The sequence below is a fragment of the Echinops telfairi genome, unplaced genomic scaffold (assembly GCF_000313985.2).
Source record: "Echinops telfairi isolate 266 unplaced genomic scaffold, ASM31398v2 ScPeMD7_2;HRSCAF=8, whole genome shotgun sequence".
Classification (NCBI taxonomy): Eukaryota; Metazoa; Chordata; class Mammalia; order Afrosoricida; family Tenrecidae; genus Echinops; species Echinops telfairi.
Window position 1 is genome coordinate 11,037,029 of NW_022103898.1, and position 23,801 is coordinate 11,060,829.

General features: G+C 42.0%; 2 protein-coding genes and 1 non-coding gene across 3 annotated transcripts in view; 2 read left to right on the top strand and 1 right to left on the bottom strand.

The window, feature by feature from the left end:
- The window catches only part of ST13 (ST13 Hsp70 interacting protein), a 29,694-nt gene extending 10,077 nt beyond the window's left edge, over positions 1 to 19,617 (bottom strand). The window contains exons 1-7 of the mRNA XM_004700270.4: positions 19,383 to 19,617; positions 11,195 to 11,252; positions 9,372 to 9,447; positions 7,762 to 7,832; positions 4,368 to 4,434; positions 429 to 513; positions 203 to 313 (exon numbers count right to left, since the gene is read on the bottom strand). Coding sequence (XP_004700327.1) covers positions 203 to 313; positions 429 to 513; positions 4,368 to 4,434; positions 7,762 to 7,832; positions 9,372 to 9,447; positions 11,195 to 11,252; positions 19,383 to 19,492 — 578 coding nt within the window. The 5' untranslated portion in view covers positions 19,493 to 19,617. The remainder of the gene's footprint in view (positions 1 to 202; positions 314 to 428; positions 514 to 4,367; positions 4,435 to 7,761; positions 7,833 to 9,371; positions 9,448 to 11,194; positions 11,253 to 19,382) is intronic.
- LOC115870690 lies at positions 6,291 to 6,397 on the top strand. The gene has a single exon (XR_004046844.1). It is a non-coding gene; the product is annotated as a U6 spliceosomal RNA (small nuclear RNA).
- Positions 19,618 to 20,042: 425 nt separating the features above from the next.
- XPNPEP3 (X-prolyl aminopeptidase 3) overlaps positions 20,043 to 23,801 on the top strand; it is a 76,042-nt gene continuing 72,283 nt past the window's right edge. The window contains exon 1 of the mRNA XM_004700272.2: positions 20,043 to 20,163. Within this exon, the coding sequence (XP_004700329.1) occupies positions 20,100 to 20,163 (64 nt within the window). The 5' untranslated portion in view covers positions 20,043 to 20,099. The remainder of the gene's footprint in view (positions 20,164 to 23,801) is intronic.

Below are 23,801 nucleotides of genomic sequence, written 5' to 3' on the forward strand. Positions count from 1 at the left end.
ACAATTCTTATCACACCCTTGGCTCTTCATGGTCAAAATAATATGAACAACAATTTTCTTTGAGTGAAAGGAAGAAAAATAAACCCTCAATTCCTTACACAAGCACATATTATTTGAAATTAAACAAGTCTTAAAAACAAAGCATAATAAATTCCAACTTAAACTTGGAAGTGATCTAACTGCAATTAAATTCTTCTATTACCTGTGTGCTTTCCCTCTCCATTTGTAAGGCTGAGCTGAATCGGGATTAATTTCAATGGCTCTGTCACAGTCTCGGATGGCAGCATTTGGCTTCTGTAATTTGACGAAGACACTGAAAAATAAGTGAGATATTAAAACAACAAAAGCTTTGGAACCTTCATTAAAGCAGTTCTAATTAAATGACTAATCGGAAATTATTCACCACGGATTGGGTAAAGAGTTCTCACCTGGCTCTCTTGGCATAAAGAATTGCCAGGCGAGGATTCAGTTTGATGGCATCAGTAAATAGATTAATAGCTTTCTGTAGTTCACCTGAAGTAAAACAGAAATCACTGAGAAAGATTCCGAATGTATTAAAAAAAATACTAATAAAATGTTCTATTGCTGGAGTCTGGGGAGTATGGCCACCTGTTAACAAGCAGAGGAAGATTCCTTCAGCAAATACCAGAGATTCCACTAGGAAGGATTATCCTGTACTTACTGGGAGCGAGAAAATCAATTTAAAGGCTAAGAAGGCCAAAGTTTCTTAAAGTGGGACAGCAGCAATCTTGCTAACGGACTTCCCTTTTCCAGTGAACAGCAGCATAAGCTACTTCTGTTTGGCTCTGTTCATCCCCAACTGTCAATTTTTCTCAGCCCCTGTAGCAACCCAGCCAGCCAAACCTCTTACTACCTGGCTGACCTTTGTGAACCCGTGTGTATAGCAGAGCAAGTGGGTAGCTTGGAGAGCTTGGTGCAGACATTCTCAGTACCCAAGGACACTTTCACCTTCTTCATTCATCCCTGCTTTTTTCTTTGGTGGCCCCCCTCACCCCCCGCGACAGACACCCATATACAATTAACAAAAAAAGGAGCAAATAATCAGAGAAGATGGATTATATGAAGAAATCAGCTTTAGGATAGGATTGGAGGAAAGCTTATTAACCTGCAACATTTGCAGATGTTACCACCTTGTTTTGCTGAAAGTGAGGCAAACCTGAAGCACTTACTGATAATTGTAGCCTATAACTCAATGTAAAGCAGACCAAAATCCTCACAACTGCACCCATAGGTATCCTCATGATAAATGGAGAAGACATCCAAGTTGTAAAGGATTTCATCTTGCCTGGATCCACAATCATTGCTCATGGAACAGCAGCCGAGAGATCCAACACATTGTTCTGGATAAAGCTGCTGCACAAGACCTCTTTGAAAGTGTTGAAAAGCAAGGATGTTACTTTGAAGACTAAGGTGTGCCTGACCCAAGCCATGGTATTTTCAATTGTCTCATATGCATGTGAAAGTTGGATAATGAATACGGAAGACCAAAAGAATCCAAGCATTTGAATTGTGGTGCTGGAGAAGAACATTGCAACTTTCATAGATTACCACACACAAATCTGTCTTGGAAGAAGTATAGCCAGAATTCTCCTTAGAGGCAAGGACAGGGAGTCGTCATCTCATGTACTTTGGACATATTATCAGAAGAGACCAGTCCCTGGAAAAGGACATCATATTTGGTAGAGGGGCAGTGATAAAGAGGAAGACCCTCGACAAAATGGTTTGGCATAGTGGTTTCAACAATGGGCTGAAACATGAGAACTGTGAGGATGCTGCAGGACTGGTAGCTTGGAGTCAAAATTGACATGAAGGCACCAAAGAACACAGTTCCAAATTACACCACCTAGGATATAAGCAACTCAGACTAGTATGCTCAAAACTGATCGTTTTGGTACCAAATTTGTACCTCACTACCAAATTGACTTGCCACCCCCACCTTCTTGACTATATAAGGGTACGTGTATTTGGGCTGAGGCACAAAGCAATGGTAGTAGTGGAGGACTCTCTCACATTTCTGAATGATTTGACCTTTTAAATAGTATGTATTCAATGAACCCATTGCCAAATCTACTGGGCCATCTCCATCTTCCCAGCTAAACAAAGGATTCTTCTCATCCTTTAATTCAAAGGTAAGCAAACTCTCTGAAGCCTCTGGCAAACACTAATGTGCTACACACACCCTAGTAACACACATTGCGATGATGTGAACTGTCAAGGCAGTTTGTGACTGAAAAGAACTGTCTCATAGGGTTTTCTTGGCAGTTCTCCTTACGGCAGTAGCCATTAATTAGGTCTTTCTCCTGGAGAGCTGCTGCGGCTGTTGCTGCATGGGAAGCACCAACTTTTCAGTTAACAGTGAGCACGTAACCCCTGTGTAACCAGGGCTCCTTTCAGGTGAGGTAAGTGCTCTTAATCTTCCGTTTTATACATAAGTAAACAGAGGGACAAATTGGGTAAGGAAATGACTCAATCCATATACCTATGAAGTAACAGAAATTAAGAATGGGCCTAGGGGATATGGTTTCATAATAATCTCTCTGACGCAAAGCCTCCACTGCCACGAAGTCAAATCTGAATCATATAGGGTTTCTGTGGCTGTAAATCTTTATGGGCATATATAACTTCTTTCTTACTATACAGTGTCTGGTGAGTTTCAACCACAGGCCTTTTGGTTAGCAGTCCAATGCTTACTCAACAGCGCCACCTTGCACAATCTATTTTTTATTCCAAATCTCTTAACTTTTATTTCAAAATAATTGGAAAGTATAGCTCTCAACAGGTGTGGTTCAATTTCTAACATGGCTCTGCTATCCAATGATTGGGTGGGACTATGCATATTACGTAAGGACTCTTGGTGGCACAGTGGTTACCCACTGGGCTGTGATTTGAAAGGTCAGCAGTTCAAAACCACTAGATGCTCCGCATGAGAACGATGGGGCTTTCTACTTTCCTACGCTTAAGAGTCTCAGAAACTCACAGGGCAGCCCTACCCTGTCCTATAGCGTCACAGTGAGTCAGCATCAACTCCATGGCTCAGTTTGGAGTTTTATGGATGCATGTAGTGTGTGTGAAACACTAATAGAGGGGGATGGGTCAGTTTAATTGTCATTCCTTTAGCTTAAGAGAGCCTAGAAGCAGGGAGAGAGAGAATTCCTGGGACAATCAAGAAAGAAGAGCCATCAGCCGCTCATGTGTGGAATCCCTGCCTGGAGCGGTAGAAGTAGCAGGCGCCACGCTGAGTCCAGAGGGTGAGGTAAGGAGACCATGATACAGAACACAGCAACAGCACTGAGACAAAGACTGTGAGGCACAACTATGGGCAGGCTTCCTGGCCTACAGAGGCAGAAGCCAGGGGTGACACGGCTATAAGGCTCAGGATCATAGACTTAAGTGTGGGTTGAAAGGTGCTGCTATGGACCAATGCCTTCCTTTCCTTATTGTTTACTGATCCTGAATTGTGGTAGCTTGTTAACGTCCCCAATAAACCCCTTTATTCAAGAGTAGTGTCTCTGAATTCTGTGTGGTCATTGCATCCAGCAGAGAAGTAGAGTGTTATGCAGGATGGTTTTATGTCAGAACAGGATGAACATGGGAGGATGGAGGCAGGCCAGACTTATACTTTGTGACAATGAGTCTGGGGCTAGTGTGAAGATGGATTCTTCTTCTCCCTTGTATAGCTCCAACGACCCACAACACAGTAATAACCAAAACAAACAAACAGCAGACAACAAAAGTCCCAAACTCACAGCCAGAGAGTCAATTTCAACTCACAGAGCCACATCCTCTGTATCATTTAGTACCAGGCAATAATTAATACTGCTAAGTGTGATATGGAAACACAATAGCCATACTTTTTATTTCTGAGATAATATAATGCATAAGTGCTCCATGGTTGCTACTCTAGGGAGAACTGAATGTTCTCCCCCATTCTAACAGGATGTTTCAAAGAGGACTGAAATTGCAGGGGCTAGAATCCATGAACAAGGGTGCTAGTAGGAATATATTTATTTAAGGGCCACTGTCCTAATAGTACTTTGTGGAAAAGCATTTCAAATTTTTAAAGCCCACACTTAGAGGAGAACCATGATGGTAAATCAAGAATCGGAGGCTTTGGTAAGTCGAGAAATTGGATGGTAAGTCAAGAAATCAGACAGGTCAGGATTTGTTCACCAATGGAGCAAGGTAATTATTTCCTGTCTCTTCATCAATGGAGGCAAAGTGAGTAGAGATTATGTTAATAAATGTTTGAGCTCTCTACCACTTTTCTGTCATGTAACTGTTACAGCAGCAGGAAAGAGAATATTCGGACTAACACAGAAATACAGGAAAGAAAAAGGCTCACCCACCATCATTCAGGGCATCAATGGCTGCCACTTTCTTGTCGTTTGCCTGATCCATCATCTCTTCAGTTATCTAAGGAGAAATTGAAGGCCAACTTAGTAAGATAAAGGAGAGAAGCAAATAGGTTGGGTTTTCTTGAGGATGGGGAAGCCATAACTCCCATTTTTCTCGTTTGCAGGAAGTAAACACAATAGTTTTAAAAAAACTGAATTGTAGAAATGGAACATAATGAACTTTAACCTCTTAGGCCACATAAATCTCTTTGCTTTCCACATGACCCCTGCTTTCCCTTTATTTCAAGCACAGCAGGCTGTTGTTCTGCCCTAGTCCTATAACCTCCTTCCTAGCTCCTCACAAATAATAAAGCCCAATCTCCCCACTAAGAGGTAAGCTAGTTTGGGACTTGAATGTCGAAAGAAGAAAGGTCTCACTTCTTTATTCCTGCAAACACCTATTGAAGCACTTGTACTGGGAAGGATTCTTTTAATACCCAAACTAAACAAAACAATTACACGCCAATAAATGATAGGGATATAGATGCAAAAACAACAAAATACCACAGTCCAACAGCATATGGAAAGAGTCATGACCAAGTGGGATTTAGTCTACAAATGTAGGGTTGGTTCAGCATTAGAAAAATCAATCAGGGGGTAGGAAGGGAGGGGGGAAATGAGCTGACATCAAGGGCTCAAGTAGAAAACCAATGCTTTGAGAATGAGAACAACAAATGTACAAATGTGCTTGACACAATGCATGTATGTATGGATTCTGATGAGTTGTATGAGCCCCCCCAAAAAATGATTTAAAAAAAAAGAAAAATCAATCATCACACCTTATCAATAGAACTAAGGAACAGATCTCTGTAACAATATGATGTAAAACAGTATTTGACAAAAGCGAACACCTTTTCTTGATGGAAACCCTAAAAAAGACAGAAGTACCAGGGAAAGTCCTCAGCATGATTCAGGGAACATTATGAAAAGTCAATAGCTAACATTATACTTAATGGAGAAAGACTGGGCACTTTCCTCTTGACATCAGGAACAAGACAAGGGTGCTCACTCTCACCATTTCTATTTCATATTGAATAGGAAACTATAACCAAAGCAATAGGGAAAGGTCCCCCGATGGGAAAAGTGGAGGTAAAATGAACTCTAGAGGTGGATGATTTGACCCTATACATAGAAAATCCCACAAAGATTTCACAAGAAAGCTTCTGAGGAGTTAAGAATTGAATTAAGTGAAGTTGCAGAGTCAAGGTCAGCCAAACAACAAAATCGGTTGTCTTCTATACACCCAGTAAAAGAATCTGAAAACAAGTTAGGCAAACAATTTCACTTATACGGAGAACGAAGGACAACAGAAAAGTAGGTGACCTGAGATGTCGGACAGGGCAAGATATGACAAAATAATAATTTATAAATTATCAAGGGTTCATGAAGGAGGGGGAAGCGGGGAGGGAGGGGGAAAATGAGCTGATGCCAGGGGCTTAGGTGGAGAACAAATGTTTTGAGAATGACGAGGGCAATGAATGTACAAATGCGCTCTACAAAATTGATGTATGTATGGATTGTGATAAGAGTTGTATGAACCCCTAATAAAACGATTAAAAAAAAGAAAGAAAAAGATCGAAGAAAATAAAATACCTAGGGATAAATCTTATCCGAACATGGACTCATCTGCATATAATGAAAACTAGAAAATTGTTGAAAGAAGTCACGATTGCTACGGCCATGACTGTGAGGAGAGTCCAGGGCTGGCAGTGTAATCAATGTCACTAACATGTAGAAATTGTTGCATTGGTAAAAGTTTTGCTCTGTATATCCTCAGTAACGACAAATAAAGTTCAGGGACAAAAAGGTTAAGTATCAGAAGGAAAAGACATTATAGCAATGGTAAGACAGACAAGCAAAAAATACAGACCATCAGTGCTCACTTTGGCAGCACATATAGAAAAATTGGAACAAGACAGAGAAGATTAGCATGGTCCCCGCACAAGCATGACACGCAAGAGTTCTATCTGAGGAAAATCAAAGCTCAAAAGGCACATATATGAAAGATGTTTATTCTGAAAACAAACAAACAAAACAGGTCAGCAATTTAATAGCATTAAAATAATTTGTTTACTGAGGCAACATAAAAGTGAAAGACAAACCACAAAGGATTAGAAAGTATGTGAGGTCCTTGTAAACAACAAATAATTACTATCCAGAATATAAAACAGTAACCCAACAGCCCAGGGAAAAAACTGGCAAGAGAACAAGACTTTACAACTACTTATGAATAACTAGTAAGCATTGAATGCTTAACCTCATGAGATCAGTAAGATGCACACCAAAAACCACAAGAACATAACTGTTTTTCATAGTAAGACTGGCAAAATTAAATCCGACAGTGACAAATGTTGGTGAGGATATGGATCAACTGTCAGGCAGAAGCGGGAGTTAGCAGGGCAGGTGGGCTAGGAGATAGAGCTGATGAAAACACTCCAAGGAAGCTAAGAGAGGCCAGACTCTTCCCCGCCCCCTCTCTTCAGTGGCCTTCAGGCCCAGGTGCAGAAGACTGACTGTTACAGATAGCTTTGAATGCTGTTGCTTAGCTCGGGACCTGCAGTGGGAAATTCCCCAGCTACTCCCTCCTGCCAGACTGGGCCTATAAAACTCTCCACCTCTCACCTGGACAGTGTGACTTCTCAGGAGGCTCCCATCCCTTTCTCTGATCCCCCTTCCCTCCCGGGAGCTCTGAAATAAACCTCTGAAACTGGTTTCTACCTTTGCTTGCTTGCTTTTTGTCGCCGAATCAACCTCACACCAACCACTTTTAAACTGCTACAGCATTTCTCATTCTTCCTCCCCAACCCCTTATCATCATCCCCCTAAGTAATCTTTTAAGACGTCACTTTCCCCCATTTCCAACCACCTAAATATCAATACTATTATCATGATATATATATATATATATACATATATATATTTATTTATATACTATGATCCTTTGGAAGACCACTAACCCATTACAATATCTAAGATTTTTTTTCACCCTCTTTCCAGCAAAGAAGCAATCTCCACCACCTTGAGGGGAGTATTATTCCTAGTGAGACAAAATCATTTTGGAAAACAATTTGGTAATAAATACCTTAGTAATAGGAAGTTCCACTTGTACATAGTATGTTAGGTGAACTATATATTATAGTTTGTCCTAAAGGCTATTGAAACCAGATTCAAATGGAAATAGAAGGTAAAACGGAAAATAACAAGGATTTGAGAGATTGGGGTTAAAATAAATGAAAATTTCACGAATATTTTTAGTAAAATCAAATCCTTTCCTATGTTAGAAAATTACTATTAAAGGTGGAATTTTCATTTTCCTCATAATAAGCAGACTTGTCACTGAACTTACCTCTACAGCTTCATCTCCCATTTCTTGAGGGGCATCTGTATCTGGTTCAATCACACCTTCCTTGTCAATTTCTGCCAAAGTTGACAAAATGACATTAAGACTTGTGATGTGCACTGCAGTAGCCACTAGCCAAATGAGGCTACTAACTATTTTTAAATGTAGCTTAGTGCAACTGATAAACGGAATTTGCTACTTTACTTTAATTAGCATAAATTAACTGATGACACATTTTTTTAAAATTCCAGTTTCCAGTCTCCAGATGAAGAGTGCACCAGTCCTGCAGTATGAATGCTGGCAGGGACACAGTTACTAGTATAACACATCCACAACGCAGTCACCCATCTGATTTAATTCAAGTAATTTTTTTGTATCTACTGATGCAATCATGCTTTAAAATAAAGACTTTATGTAGATTGCAAAATGAGATATTTTCATCTAAACAAAAGTGAAATAGTAATTTTAATCAGTTAATTGTTAGAAAGAATTTAGTACAAAGCTCTGAATTTAAAACAAAGAAAAACTATAGAAGCACTATCAAGTTCCAAGGTAGCAAAACAAAACAGCAAAGGATTGACACTAAAGAGTGACGTTGGCAATTTCAGGATGAATGGCAATGGGGATGTGCTGCAGAAGTAGCAAACAGAAAACACAAATAAGACAATCGTTAATTTTGACAGAGTGGATACTGACATATTTTACGAAAATTCATTGATAAATTTAATATGCTTTCTTTTAGCAGTCAAAAAAGAATTAAAATTAGCTAAATTAGAATTAACTATCCAACAAAAAATAATTCAAGCATTTTTAACAGAAGCTGCACTTGTAGCTTTGTCTACCTCTGAAACAGCCTGTTTTGTGCACACATTTAATAATTTTTAGATAGAAAACTGACAAAAAAGTTAAGAAAATTGTAGAAAATGATTAGGATCTAAAGAGGTATTTTACAAAAAAAAAAGCTCTCAAACAATTGTCCATAAAAAGCAGAATACCTAATAATTTCAAAAATTGACTTGCTATTTCAAAAATTGGATGTTTTCTTTTTTAATATAAATTGTATGGTATTAAGAGATTGTCCAGTACATATTAGGATTATATTGGCTGGCCTCAAAGGTTTTACAAATTTACAGAGATAACTTGTGGCCTTAAAATGCATGGACTTGATATTTTTATCTCATTACCTCTGTCAAAGACTTTTAGATAAATGTGAAAAAATTAGTTTCTATTACTCCAGTTGTGTTGGGTAAACAACAAAAAGGTCACAGCCTTACTAAAAAAGTTTGCATTTACAACAACTTTACAACAGGAGACTAATATATCCCTTCTCTTTTCATTTCACGGTTGAATATGAATTGATGCACACGTGTGACCAATTTCCCTAATCAGACTCTGAAAAATGAATACAACTGTTGGAAATCGTTCACTATAAATGTGCAAATTACAAGTCATTGCCAATATACAGAAACTGCCAAAAAAATCTTAATTGCATTTCTTGCCTAAAGAGCTGTACAAAACTTTAGATTTCCTACATGGCTCACGCGTTATCTTTTGTTAGATGTATCCCATTTAACACAAAATGAACACAGAACCCTATCAGAAGACCATCGCCGTACCTAGGTCACTTTCCTCACTTGATGGTTCATCTGCTTTTAGGTTTTCCTCTGTCTTCGTATTATCTGTTTTTTCTTCCTACCAAAGGAAAGGCAAACAATGGTATCAGTATTAACACTACAACCACTACTTGTCTGTCAGACTGTGGTGGCTTGTGTGTTTGCTGAAAGCTATGTCACTGCTATTTGAAATGCCAGCAGGGTCACCCAAAGTGACTAGGTTTCGGCAGAGCTTCCAGACTGAAGGAGGAATCATCTGTTTACTCTGAAGGTATTACCACCGACAATCTTATACATAGGACTGAACTACTCAACTGTATAAACCAGTTAAGGAGTCCTGGTGGTATAGTGCTGGGCGGCTAACTCCAAGGTTAAGTGCAGCCACTCCTTGGGAGAAAAACAGGGCTATCTGACCCATAGTTATCAAAAAAAGCATTGTTCCCATGTTTATTCTTGGAAACCCAGAGGCAGTTGAGTCAGAACAGACTTGATGGCATTAAGTTTGTTTCAGTTTTTGATATACATCAATTTACACAAATCCATGTACGTTTGTATACACCACGCCTCACTTGTTAATGCTCCCTATCTTTCATTCTTAGAACTTGCAAACAAGGGACAATGAAACCAATAATATACAAGGGATAAAAACTGGAAAAGTGTACATGATGCAAAGCATATTTCCTTCCCATCCTTACTAGAAACCAGCATGGTTTTTGGTGTATCTTATTCTAGATATTCTCGCTGTGTATCAGACAACTCTGGACTTTGCCTTTCCCACATAACAAAGCTCCACCTTGAATATGCCATTATCTATCAGCTCATGTCTACCTCTTCATTCAACTGTGTGAGTTTATCACAAGTTCTGTAGAAGTTATTTAGCTTGCTTCCCCCTAGGTTCTTAAAATTGGAATCAAAACCCTCCTTATTAAATATCTGTGAATCTCTACTGTGTGCAAAGTGCAAGGTGTACTTTATCCTATACCAAGAATATCACCAATCATAACTCTACGTGAAAATGTTGGTACAAAAACAATTAGCAGAGATACAAGTTAAACAGAATTTTGCTTTCATATAGGTTTATTATATGGTATAGTATTTTAACTATGGTTCACAAATGACCAAACTCTGATAACTGGCTCACCTACAAAGAAAGCAACTTGTTAGGCGTTTGTTTAAATTTTCTCATTTCAGTTGTTTATAGATATAACTTAAATTTCCTTATCAAAATAAATGAACCATGTTTAAAAAAATAGTAAAACTGCTAATTTCTTATCAATTTAAGAGAGGTAATTACAAATGTGGGGGTGGGGCTTGGTTATGAAGATGGTAAGGGAGATCAGAGAATTCTGAAGAGTGTATTTGGGAAAGTGCATTTTCACCTCATGCCTAAACTTCAGCTACTGGCAAAGGCTCTTACATAAAATCCTTTGATAAATAGCTGAGCTATCCCTCAGGTGGCTGAGTAAGAAAAAATATTAATTACTGATTTGGATTACTTGTCCATTTTACTTAGCAAATATTAAGAAGGTTCTTCTAATGGATCAGACACTGCACTAGGTGCTAAAGTCACCATGATGCAAATGACAGCAGCACAACCTTACGGAGATTACCAAAACATAGCAAGCAGCCAACACATAATGCTGGGTTTCAAATCAGATGTTAGAGATTTGATCTTAACGCAGAAACTGTACAAAGATCTTATTTCCAATTGGACTTGGGAAAAATGAGGTGTGTTAACTGTAGAACAATAGTTAAAATACAGCCCTACGAAAACTTATGGTCCAAGTCCTTTATCATTAAACACACAGATAAAATTCATAACCTACCTTGATATTTTCTTCTGATTTGGCTTTATGAGTAGCAGGTGGTATTTTACCACCCATGCTTGAGAAGATGAGAAAAAACATTATTTGTTTAGAAAACTATAATCAATTAAATCAATCAACATGTTACACCTAAAAAAGAAGGAAAAAAGGAAGTTAGACAATCAGATGCTTACCTTTTCCAATGCTTAAGAGTAAATGCTCAATTAACTTGAATGCTTTGATATCATGGCTGTTTTTTTAATTTAAAATTTTATTCAACTTCAGCATATTGCTTAAGTAAAGCATAACTTATTTCCTGCCCCAATGAACTTAACAAACATAACCATGAATGTTTCTATCCCAATTCCAGTGGGGAAAGGGAAAAAGCTGAGAAGCCAGTGGTGAACACAGACAGAATTCATTTGTTGGGAGTTTAAAATTCAATAAATATACTCAATTCCAACTTTGAAAGATGACCTTTAGCAATAATAAACACAAAATTCCCAAGCCAGTTGCTGTTGAGTCAATTCCAACTCCCAGTCACTCCATTTAGGTCAGAGGTTTTCAATAACCAGTTTTGCAGAAATAGACCCATGGTGCTGCCAGCTAGATTCATACTGCCAAGTCTTCTATTAGAAGCCCACCGTAAATCACTTGCACCATCTAAGCTTGGTTAAACCCAAAGAGGCAGCTTACCAAGCAACAGTGGAACAATGTAAAATGTTAATTGTTTAAAACTGCAAGAATTCTTAAACTCACATTTCCCACACTAGATTGTCCCCTTATCCTCCTGGCTTTGCAAACCCTCCTTTTCCTTACCACTCTAAGACAACAGTATCAATTATGTACAAATAATAACAAGAAAGCAGACTAGGAAGTGTTAACACAGTCCACTCCGTGCAGACTCCCATGCAGGCACTAAGCACCAGTCCAGTGACTGAAATGTACAGTGGATCTAAGGAAATACCACATCCGTCAAAACTCTAGGTCAGAAGGTGTCATTAAAAGTTACCTTAACACAAAAAAGTCCGTTACTTAATAAACATTAAATTAACCTGAAAAGCGACCTAGATAAAAACACCCAGGTGTCATTCTTTGAAAACCAAGTTAGCATATACACATTCGTTTCAGCTGGATGGAATTTCTGGACATGGGTATGTGTAGAGTGAACTGAAATGAACATAAGTTTCCAAAGTTCTTTAACCAATTTCACATTTTCATCAGGAAACAGTTCCAGTAATCCCACACCTTGGTCATCAGTGAGCTACTGTCCATCTTTTAAATGTTTAGCCATTCTGGTAGGGGTGGAGTGTTACCACATTTGAAGTTGCATTCCTCTCCACATATCTACTGCTAGGTGCCAGCGAGTTGGTTCTGACTCATGAGATAACATGTACAAGATAGCGAAACACTGCCTACCCTGCACCATCCTCACACTAGTCCTTATTCTTGAGCCCATTGTGTTAATCCATCCCATTGAGGACCTTCTATACTTTACAAGCATGATGTCTCCTTCAAGAACTAGTCTCATCTAACAACATGTCCAAAGAACATACTAGTCTTGTCATCCTTGTCTCTAAAGAGCATTCTGGCTGTACTTCTGAGATTTGCTTGTCCTTTTGGCAGTCTGTGGTACTTTCATTATTCTTTACAAGCACAGTAATTCGAATGCATTGATTCTTCTTTGGTCTTCCTTATTCAATGTCCAACTTTGACATGCATATGAAGCTGCTGAAAATTGCCTGGCTTGGGTCAGGTGCACCTTGGATAAGGTGTCCTCAAAGTAACACCCTTGCTTTTCAACACTTTAAAGAGGTCTTCCGCAGCAGATTTACCCAATGAAATGCATAATTTAATCTTTGGGTCCAAGAAGAAATTCTTGACAATTTTTAGCTTTTCTTCGTTTACCATGGATGTTACCGATTGGTCCAGCTGTTTATGTATAACCAAACACCTTATGGAATTTGGCAACTTACTTTGGAGGTTTAGGGTCATGGTTTCGTGGGACATCCCAGTTAACTGGCTTAATAGCAGTTAGTACTTCTGTTCTACCTCCTAGTTCAATGCATAGGGCCTGAGATCTTAAAAGATTGCAACTGGCCAGTCAATTTGTGGCTAATTAATTGCCTTCATGAAAAACTGTCTCCTTTCCCATGAGACCATAAGAACTGGATAATGACTGAATGTATCATTACTGCACTTTTGGGACATAGATTGTACAGGAGAATCCATATTAAAAAGGGGTAAATGCAAAACAAAATTCAAATTCTCACAAACTCTAGGCTTTGTGGAGCAACAAAAGCTGGACGAGCCCCTCAAATCATTTCCCTGAGCTCATCTTTAAACCTTAAACCAAACCCTTAAAAGTCTTAAAATCATGAGTTTAACTTATCTAGTAAAGGTCTACCTCGAGCATTACGCTTTTAAGAATTTAATTAGGTTCAAATTGATAACAGCAAACAGCAACAAATGAGATTAAACTGACTACAGCAACTTGAAAGATTACATAGTAACCTTAGGAGGTAGTGAGTTTATATCAACAAAGGAGGAATAATTCAAAACATCAGAGTGAGAATGAATGCACAATTCAAAGAATGCAAGATGTCATTAAATTGTACATGTGAAAACTGTTTATTGATGTTTTGATGGGTATATTCTCAACAAAATTTAGGGGGGAAAACTGCGTAATTTTTTCTGTTTAACGTAAGTTTGTGTGCTCTAAAACATTTACACTTGCAATTCAGCAAAACAATGAAACAATAAGCACATTGCTACCACAATAGTTATTAAGGTTCTGTTCTAAAGAAAAATTATTTTTCAATATGATTGATTGGAATTGTTTGATATGTGAAGTATATAGCAATAAAACTACTAAAAAATAAAAAGAAAAACTATTTTTTTGTCAGAGTGACCTCTTTGATTTCTAAAACTTTGAAGAGGTTGTTTTGTTGCACATCTGTCCAATATAGCACATGATTTGATTTCCTAAGTGGTTCTTCCATGGGCATTGATTGGTGATCCAAGCAGAACAAAATCCTTGACAATAAGAAAAACGGTTTTAAAAGGGGCGTAGTAATAAAATGCTTGTTCTTTGCAGTTAATTTTTAATGAAGACTGAGAGCTTCTTACAGTTTTTCCTAAATACTTATGCAGTATTTTCCTCAAAATACACCACCTTAAAATGTATTTAAAGGTGACATCCGCCAAAACTTTAGGAAAGATCTTTCTGTCAAAAACCTAAGAGGAGAGCAGCGGCAGGGGTGGCAAGGTAAGTGGCGGGAGCCCACATCCCAGAGCAAGCCCCAAGCCCGGGCTGCGGAGGGCACTGCCATTCTCAGGGGAGGCAAGAGAAGCAAAAGGCGGCACAGGGAGCAGGGAAGTGGGGCCAGGCCTGGGGAGGCCAGGCCGGGGCGCTATCCTGCGGATTGAATGTCCAAAGAGGGCGGAGCGGCGGGGTCCAGGCGCAAGAGAGCAATGGCATCGATGCAGGCATCCCACTGCCAGTGGTGCTACCTGTGCGACTTGCCCGATGCCCTGGGTCATGGTGTGGGATGCGTTAATTTTGAAGGCTCGGACCGCATCAAGCTGCCTGCCAGCTCATGTGCAGCTGCCTGCTCAGCCCTGCAACCCCTAAGCACCCATCCACCGAGGACGTGGCAGCAGCTGCCACGCAGGGGCCTCAGCAGGCACAGCATCTCAGGGGCCAAGCAACTATGGCAGAGCCACCTCATGAGGTCACCTCCCACTGCCCTCACCCGCCCAGGAGTACACTCTGGGGTCCTGCCCGGCCAACCGCTTAGACCAAGAAGCCGTGGCCAAGGGGTTGTGATGGGCTCTGCTTGGTTTGTGGCCAGCTTGGTGCCTCCCGGGCTACTAGCAGCAGCAGTGTCCGGCCAGGGAAGTGGAAGTCTGACGCTGGCCCCCCACCGGCTTGAGTCCTGCCCACCCATACTTTTGAGCAGCAACAGCTGAACTGAAGGAGGCCGTAAGGGGTCGAGCAGAGGACTGGCAGAGGTCCCCTTTAACACCGCTTCAAGAAGGATCAAAGGCTGGTCGGTCGAGTGTTTGCCTTCACTGCTGCTGCTGCTGCCCACCCTCCAGGCTCCGAGTTTGAGCTGAAACTCTTTACCAAATAGCTGTGTGGATAGGGCACTGTCGGCGTGGGAGTCCTCGCTGTGGCGTGACAGATGTTCGATGATCTGCTACAGGAACCAGGCAAGGCCCTAGTCTATGGCTTCAAGTACCTGGAATATGAGCATAGGCATGGCTCTGGGGGATGGCACCAGCTAGGCTAGCTGCTCACTGCCCGGGTCCACACCAGCCGAGGCCCAGCTCCAGCAGTACCCAGAGCCGGCTGCTGCAGCCCTGGGTGGGCCACTCCCTGGGCCTCGTGGACCCTAGTGGAGGTGGGGGTCCTGGGCAGGTCACCTGCCAGCTCTGCAGAAGTTCAAGGCGCAGGGACCAGCAGGTGTGGTGTACTGCCCGAGTAGGACAAGTACTCGCTCGTGGGCTCCTCTGCCCCCTGGGCCTTCATGTGGGGCAAGATTACCACCATCCTCACTGGAGACATTAAGATCAATAAAGAGCAGGACCCGTAGGCCACGACGACCACCATGCTACTGTTCCCTGCCCCCTTGCCACCCACCGCTGCTGTGGATAAATTATTCCCTCCCCAACAAAGCCCAGTGCCGCCCCCACTCTTGTATATAGCTGTTTCCTAAGCCCAGTGGGTCCCTTTGGGTAGATGCATTGGAAGCGGGGGCAGAAAGCTTATAGCTCCTGCCAAGGGGCATGCTTCGGGGTCCCCTCCGATTTCCCTCCTCCCCTCCTCGGCCTGGCTACTTTCTGCTGCTTTTGTAGTTGGGAAGAAGTTGCCTCTTCCTTGAAAGGGGGCACACACCCCCCCTGAAAAAAACGAAGCAAAGCATTTTATTGCCCCCACCTGTGCTCCACCCCCTTTTCCTCCTTCAATGAACCTATACCTAAGAGGTGGTGGTTGTTGTTTTTTTAAATTGGGGGCTCTAACAGCTCTTATAACATTCTATGCATCAATTGTTATCAAGCATATTTATACACATGTTGCCATTATCATTTTCTAAACAATCTATTTGAGCCCTTGGTATCAGCTACTTTTTCCTTCCCTCTCCCCAAGAGATTTTTGTTTTTTTAAAACGTTTTATGGCAGCAATTGTTACAATACTGCTTGATGTGATTGAACTATGGAATGATATATTTGTATTAGCTCCCAATACAATGGTTTTGGAAAAACAAAACAAAAACCCATGAGGCAGAATTAAACTTCAGAAATAAGCTGACCCCAAATTAAGAGAAATTCTAGCGTGTAATTTTCAAAATTATCAAGGTCTTGAAAGGTCAGGAAAAGACTGAAGTACTATTTCAGAATAAAGGGGCCTAAGAGACAGGGCAACCAAATGCAACCTGTAATTCAGAGGACTCCACAGTATTAAAGCATCATTGAATTTCCAGTGTTTCTTCCTTCCGTTGTAGAGACTATCCTAACTTATATACTGTAAAATATTCAATGGTGTTCAGAAAAAAGCTTATTTTTACACAAATAATATATACGGCATGAGTTTTGTTATATTTTGGTAAACAAGTACAATTGCTACCTCATTCACTCCTTAGGCCAGCTATGTGTTGTGTGTGTGCTTACTCACATTCCAAATTCTACTAGTTACTAGAAGGCAGCACCAGCTTATAGGTAATACAATTTCCATTAATGCTCCCAAGATTTAGAAGGGAGTTTCCTGTGCCAAATTGGAAAACTGTAATTTAGGGTGTGCCAATGATGTTTTCGGGTTATAGGAGGGGGAAGGAAGGGCTTAGAAAAGTCCGCAGAAAAATTGCACTGTCTTGTAATTCCATTTCCCCCCCACCAACTTTCTGAAGTCCCCTCATACGATTAAGGGACCACAAAAGACCTTTCATAATTTTCTCAGTATGATAGCACTCATCTATCATCACTCATTTGTGCCATGGTTTATTTACACTACAAGATAAAGGGAAGAACCCAGAAAGAAAATCAGAATCACCAATGAGAAACATTCAAAGAAGATACATGGTAATTTGGGGGGGGGGGGGAGATAGCAATACCTTACATAATATTTTCCACTACTTGGTAACCATAAAGAAGACACATGGTAACTTTGGATGGGAAACGCAATATCTTACATACTATTTCCCTCCACTTGGTAACCATAATGACTTCAGCTTAAGCTAAAACATTGTTCTCAGTTCCCTTCTCGCTCTCTGGATGGAATGGCACAATGCTCCTTTTTGGTGATGGATGTCTTCCTGTGGTTGCGGGTTAGCGTTACCTAGAATCTTAGGAACAATTTATTAATTACCAGTCCTGAATTTATGTGCCCCTACCCCCCCCAAAAAGGAGAAGGTAAATTATACCATTGACAATGGCTGGTCACCTAATTCGAAATTTAAAAATCTAGAATCTGGGAACATTTAGGTTTACTAACAGCAATCTGCAGACTTTTCTCCTTAAGAAACAGAGTTTATAAAACAGAATAGACGATTTAGGAGCTCTAGTGGCATCGTGGGTTAAGCACTGGGCTGCTACCAAATGCAAGGCTGGTAGTTCAAACCCACCAGCCCCATAAGGGCCCAACATGAAATTGTTTGAAGCTATACATTCTAATGGGAACAGATAGCCTATTTTTGTGGAGCTCTGGAAACACCATAGGCTTAAGAGTTGGACAACTGTAAGGTTCAAACCCACCAGCTGATGTGCAGGAGAAAGATGTGTGCTCCCATACAGATGCACAAAGTCTCAGAAACCCTCTCTCTACTGAATGGCTGAGAGTCTGAATCAACTCCAAGGCAGTGGGTACAAGTCAGGATGGATTTGGTGACAGAGGATTTGGTTTGGAACCCTGTCAAAGACATAAAGCCTGCAAGATGGAGGAGTGGAGTTAGCATTAAGTAGGTTAGAATAAGGGCAGTCTAGTCCTGGCGTTCACTATACCAATCAATTTTATAATGTTCTCAGAATTCTAAGCCATAGAGGCAAGCATCCTGCAGTAGCTGGAAATGGGTGGCAAAGAAAAAACAAAAAACTTAGGGAAAGAAATGATCATACCACCAAATACAATGTTGATAAACAAACTTGTCTCCTCTTCCTTAGGAGCTTACTGAAATATCAGAATAGTTGGCAACCCATCTCATCTGCTATAACACTATCACTAAAATAAAGATCCACGTTATCTATCTCTGGGCACAGTTAGTATGCTATTTCTTCAAAAATTCCCCACCCATAGGAAAGATTTGTAGAATCTGGTCCTGGAGGAAAGTTCCGGCCCACTCCCTCTCCCCGAGTGTCTTATCTCTAGCACAGCAGCCCTATAGGACAGGATAGAACTGCTCCTTGTGGGTTTCCAAAACTCTACAGGCGTGGAAACCCTCCTCTTTCTCCTGGGGCTCTCTAGCACACAGTAAAAGACCAGGATAAAATTCTCTGCATTCATTTCCTATCCCCAAAGTAGACTGACTGAAACTACTGTTTCCCAGCACCTGGCACAGCGCCTGGTCAATTAATTCTGGGCACGTAAGGAGCCACTTAAGAACACAAATCGATCCTAGAGGCATGCCGGCCCTTGAAAATCCATTTTTGCTTACTCTTGGCGGATTTGAAGCACTACCCTTGCCACCAACGGTGACAGAACCACGGCGGCCAAGACAATCCTACGCAGATGGATCAGTGTAGACTTAAGAATAATTCAAAAGGGCTGCTCTGATGACGGTCATTTACAAGACTATTAAATAAGTCGGTTTAATAAAACTATTTAAAGGTAAGGGCCAAAGAAGAGGTCCTGTGCGTCAAGGCGATCAAATGTGGGCACCCCCCCCCCAAAAAAAAAAGCACAACTCACTCCGCGCACGAGCTTCACGCCCGCCTCACAGCCGTTAGCGTCGGTATTTTGCTCAAGGCAAACTTCGAGCGACCGAAGGGGCGGGGGCCCAGCTCTGCCCGGATTAGCCAAGGCTCCCGACCCTCCATTAGCCCCCACGAAGTCGCCTCCCTTTGCTGGCCAGAGAGTGGGCCTCAGAGTTAGGTCCCTGGCTGCCACCCCCGCGGCTGCGGCCGCGACCCCGCTCGTGCAGGCCCCACGTTGGCTGCGGCCCAGCTCCGCCTCCGGCCGGCCTTCCTCTTCCCGTCCCCAGGCCCGGGTCTCACCTCTCCACCCACTCCCTCAGGAAGCGCATCTCCTCGGTGTGCAGAACGCTTGGGTCCTGCTTACACATTTTCACGAAGGCCCGCAGCTCGCTCACTTTGCGGGGATCCATGGTCGGCAGGCGGAGGGAAGACGAGGGCGCGGCTCTGGAGGCTGTGGCCCGATTCCAGGTCCGGGAGCTGGATCAGCGTGACCGCGCAGAAGGGGGCGGTTGCCGCGAGCTTGGACGGACTGGAACCGCCCCGGACGCTGGCTCCGCCCATCCAATTGTCTCGTGACCCCGGGTCCTTCGCTCGTTCATTTCTACCCCCGCCACCTGTGCTCCTGCGCACTGACTAGAACCTTCTAGAAGTGTGGCTGCCCGTGCTGCTGCCTGTCTCTCTAGGCACGTGCCAGTTCATTGGATGAGTGGACTCCCCCTATGCGGGCTCTTTGGAGGTATCAAGCTTTCCAAGGAGCCATTTAAAGCGCATCCTGTGAGTATGCGCATCAAGCGAAGCATGACGCCATGACGTGATTAGGGCCGTCCGGCCGAAGCGCCGGTCACAGCGCTGGGCGTGACGTCAACACACTGCGCCGGCGCGGGTGGAAAGCCCTGTGAGCAGCTCTATCCGGAAGGGGCGGGGCGATCGCCCGGTTTCCTGGCGACGCGGCCTTGCGGGCGGCAGCTTCCCCAACCGTTTTCTTCTTTCCCTTCCTGAAGCGTGAGCGAGGCCGTCATGCCTTGGCTACTCTCCACCCCCAAGCTGGTTCCCGCCGTAGCAAGTGCCCGCAGCCTCTCAGGTTAGACTCCCCACGGTGTCCCCTCGGAGCCTGGCTCTCTAAGCAGCCTGAGGCGCCCCAGAGGGATCCACGTTGGTCTCAGTCGGACCTTTCTTCTGGGTCGCCCTACCCAAACCCTCTGGGCTGAGAGCCCCGCGGACTTCTTTCCCTGCTGCTCCTGGAGAAGGGTGGGCTCTTGAGTTCCTTCACTCGTTGAGATTTTCTGAGAAGCTGAAATGACTGCCACGAGGAAGCCCCCCAGAAGGGCTATCTTCCAGGTTCCTCGGACTTTATAAAGTTATGTCACGTTTCACCTTTGCTTAAATGGCAAAGCCTCTCACCGCAAGTAACTCGTGTCTGCTAGGTCGAGCTGAGATGCTGTTTTCAAAGAGCTGATTTGAGAGCTGGCTCCAGACTATACAGGAAGCCTGGTTAATAATGCAAATCCTTTGAGCGATCCCTCTCAAAAGAGATTATGAAATTGAAAATACTGGCGAGCCTTTTGCTTCTGAAAGCCCAGTTTGTAAAAGCAATATGAGGGAGCCCAGGAATGTGGAGACTTCTCTCCCCCGCCCCCCAGCTTTTTTTTTTTTTAAACGGAGTTCGCTATTGCGAGCAATTAAACTGTTGGAGATGGTTAAGCAGTGAAAGTTCAATCATCCGCTGTGCAGGAGAATCTGCAATTACTTCAGATTGGAATTGGGGGTGGGGGTGGCAGTGGCTGTGGCGGTGGGATGTCCATTCATGAACAGTGCAGGAAACCAACACCTGTTGCATTTGACAGCAAAGCCATGTCTAGGCCAGTGTTTCTACTCTTCTGTTGACGTGTTTTAATTAATCGAAAATGGGGTGGTAATTACGTCAGGATTTTATTATGAAAAAATAATTGTCCAGTGTACAGACCTCGCTTGTCAGTTTTAGAAATAAAGCGACAGAAAGCTCCTGATTCTTTGGCAATAGGTGAAAAGTTTTGTGTGCAGTTGATCAGTCTTAGCACGGGATCCGAGGTCACAACCTACGATGTTGAGCCAACCATCACACCACTAGGTCTTAACCTGGCTTAGTAGAGACCTTTCAGAACTTTTCATTGAGTGGGCCAGAAATCTTTTGAGTTATTAGTCATGGTGGATGTACTTCCACCTGCCGCGAGTGACTTACAGTCTTGACAAGAAGTCAACCAATGAGTAACAGGTTAACAAAGTGCTTTACTACTTGACCCAAGTGACATGAGAGTTCAGGAAGGGCAGTGAGAGGTTTAAGATACTATGTGGTTTTTCTGGTTTTAGTTTTTTTTTGTCTTTTTTTTTGTTTGCTTTAAGTCCCTGAGATTTATTTATGTCTTTTTTTAAAGTCATTTTATTGGGGGCTCATACAACTCATCACAATCCATACATACATCAATTGTATAAACCACATTTGTACATTTGTTACCCTCATTATTCTTTTTTTTTTATTATTATTTTATTGAGGGCTCGTACAATTCTTATCAGTCCATACATACATCCATTGAGTCAAGCACACATGTACACCTGTTGCCTCATCAATCTCAAAACATTTGCCCTCTACATCATTTGCTCATTTTCCCCCTTCCTCCTCCCTCCCCCTTTTTTGTCTTATTACTGTGGTTTTAAAGCTTCTGGGTACAGAATATGGTGAAAGTTGTGCGTTCCTGAATGAAAAATGTTTCAACTAGCTAAAGATTAACCTAGTGAGAGTGAGATTTCATTAGTCAATTTATGCTAACACCACCTAGTCATCTGAGGAAATACTGCAAATAATATAAAAGAAAATATAATGGAGAATACATTACTTTTAAGCTCTGTGTATATAGTAGCTAATTCATTCAAGACTATTGAACACCAAATATAATAAGCATTGAGCAATAAACAAAAATTCCTACCCTCAGAGAAGATGGACAACCCACTGACATCAAATTAATTCCAATTCATAGGAACTCTATAGAATGGAGTAAAACTACCTATCCCTTTTGGTTATAAGAGCAACTGGTGAATTCAAACTGTTGACCCACATTGGGTTAGCCCGGGGCAGTACCCACTGTGCTACCAGGGTCGCAGAGAGAAGACAAACAAGTAGGCAAGCCATTGTAATTGTTCACTCATGCACTGCTGTTGAATTGATTCTGACTCATAACGACTGGGTAGAACTGCCCCTATGAGTTTTCAAGACAGTAACCCTTTATGAGAGTAGAAAGCCCTGTCTTTCTCCCATGGAGTGACCAGTGATTTTAAACTGCTGACCTTATGGTTAGTAGTCCAACGTGCCACCAGGGCTCTAGGTAGTCATTGTAATATGATGTATTAAATTCAGTGGGTCGCCATGAGTTGGAGTAAATTCAACCGGATGGAATCAACAACTGTAAATCCAGCCACAAGAGATCAGTTGTGTGGAGAAGGATGATGTAATGGCAGGGGCAGGCAAGAGATGTGGCATACTTCAGGGCTTAGGAGACTTGGAAGAAGGCTTTCATTAAGCTGAGTTGAGGAAAGGAGCCAGCCAGGCAGAGAGACCAAAAGACAGAAGTCTGAACCAGAAAGCAGTGTAGTCCTTTCGTGGGACTGGAGTAGTTTTCTGTGAAATATGTGCCTGGGCACATTAATAGGTGTTTCTGTCGTCAAATGAATACTGGCAATGGAACCTTTTACAGGGCCTGTATTACATTTGACTATGGTTTCTGTGATGAGTCTTGAATTGGTATCACTGTTTCCCCAAGTGGATAATTCCACCCCCTGGACAATGCTGGAATGATCGGGGTGGGGTGGGGGTGGCAGCAAATGCACTTTATCCTGGATTATGGGCTATAGTACAAACATTTTTAATTGCCAGGGAGGTGCTGAGTAACTTTTTTTCCCCCTGAAAAAGAGCAGTAGGGCAAATAAGTTTGGGAACCTATATACTAGACATTATCTTTTCTGGCTTCCAATTTGGAACCAATTTGGTTCCATTGCCAAAGGTGATTGAGCTTCTATGCTATTAGATTATTCACTGGCGTCTTTCAATGATGTTAACATTTACAGCAATTACATTTCTAAGAGTTAAAGGAGTAAAAGAATATGACCTTTTTTTTTTTTTTTTTTTTGCTAAAAGGGAAAGCTTCCGTCTCTAGGGACATGTAAGTCATTGTTTCACTCTCTGCCATCAAATCAATTCTGACTTATAGCAACCCTATGGTAGAGCTGCCGGTTGGTTTCCAGGACTATAAATCTGTATGGGAATAGAAAGCCTTGTCTTTCCTCAGGAGCATCAAATCGCAGGCCAACTCATAACCCATTGTGCCAATAGGGCTCTGTAAGTTATTTTAGGAAATGCTTTTCAGTGTAAGAATTTCTTACATGAAGGGTGCCCAACACCACCTGTGGGTCCATCTCAGGTAATGGCAACTCCATTTTTCCCATTGCAAAGGACTAAAACCTTGACATTCTTGACTCATATCAACAACCGAATCCTGTCAGCAAAGCCTGATAGCTCTACCTTTAAAAGATGTTTTAAACTGATCACTCTTCATCACCCAGGACCTAGCTACTACAATCTCTTACCTGGGTTATGGCACTAGCTGGATCCCTGCTTCTGTCTCTGTGTGCCTTGAATCTTTTTGCACCAAGATCAACCAGAATGGTCCTGTTTAAATTAAATTTAGTCAG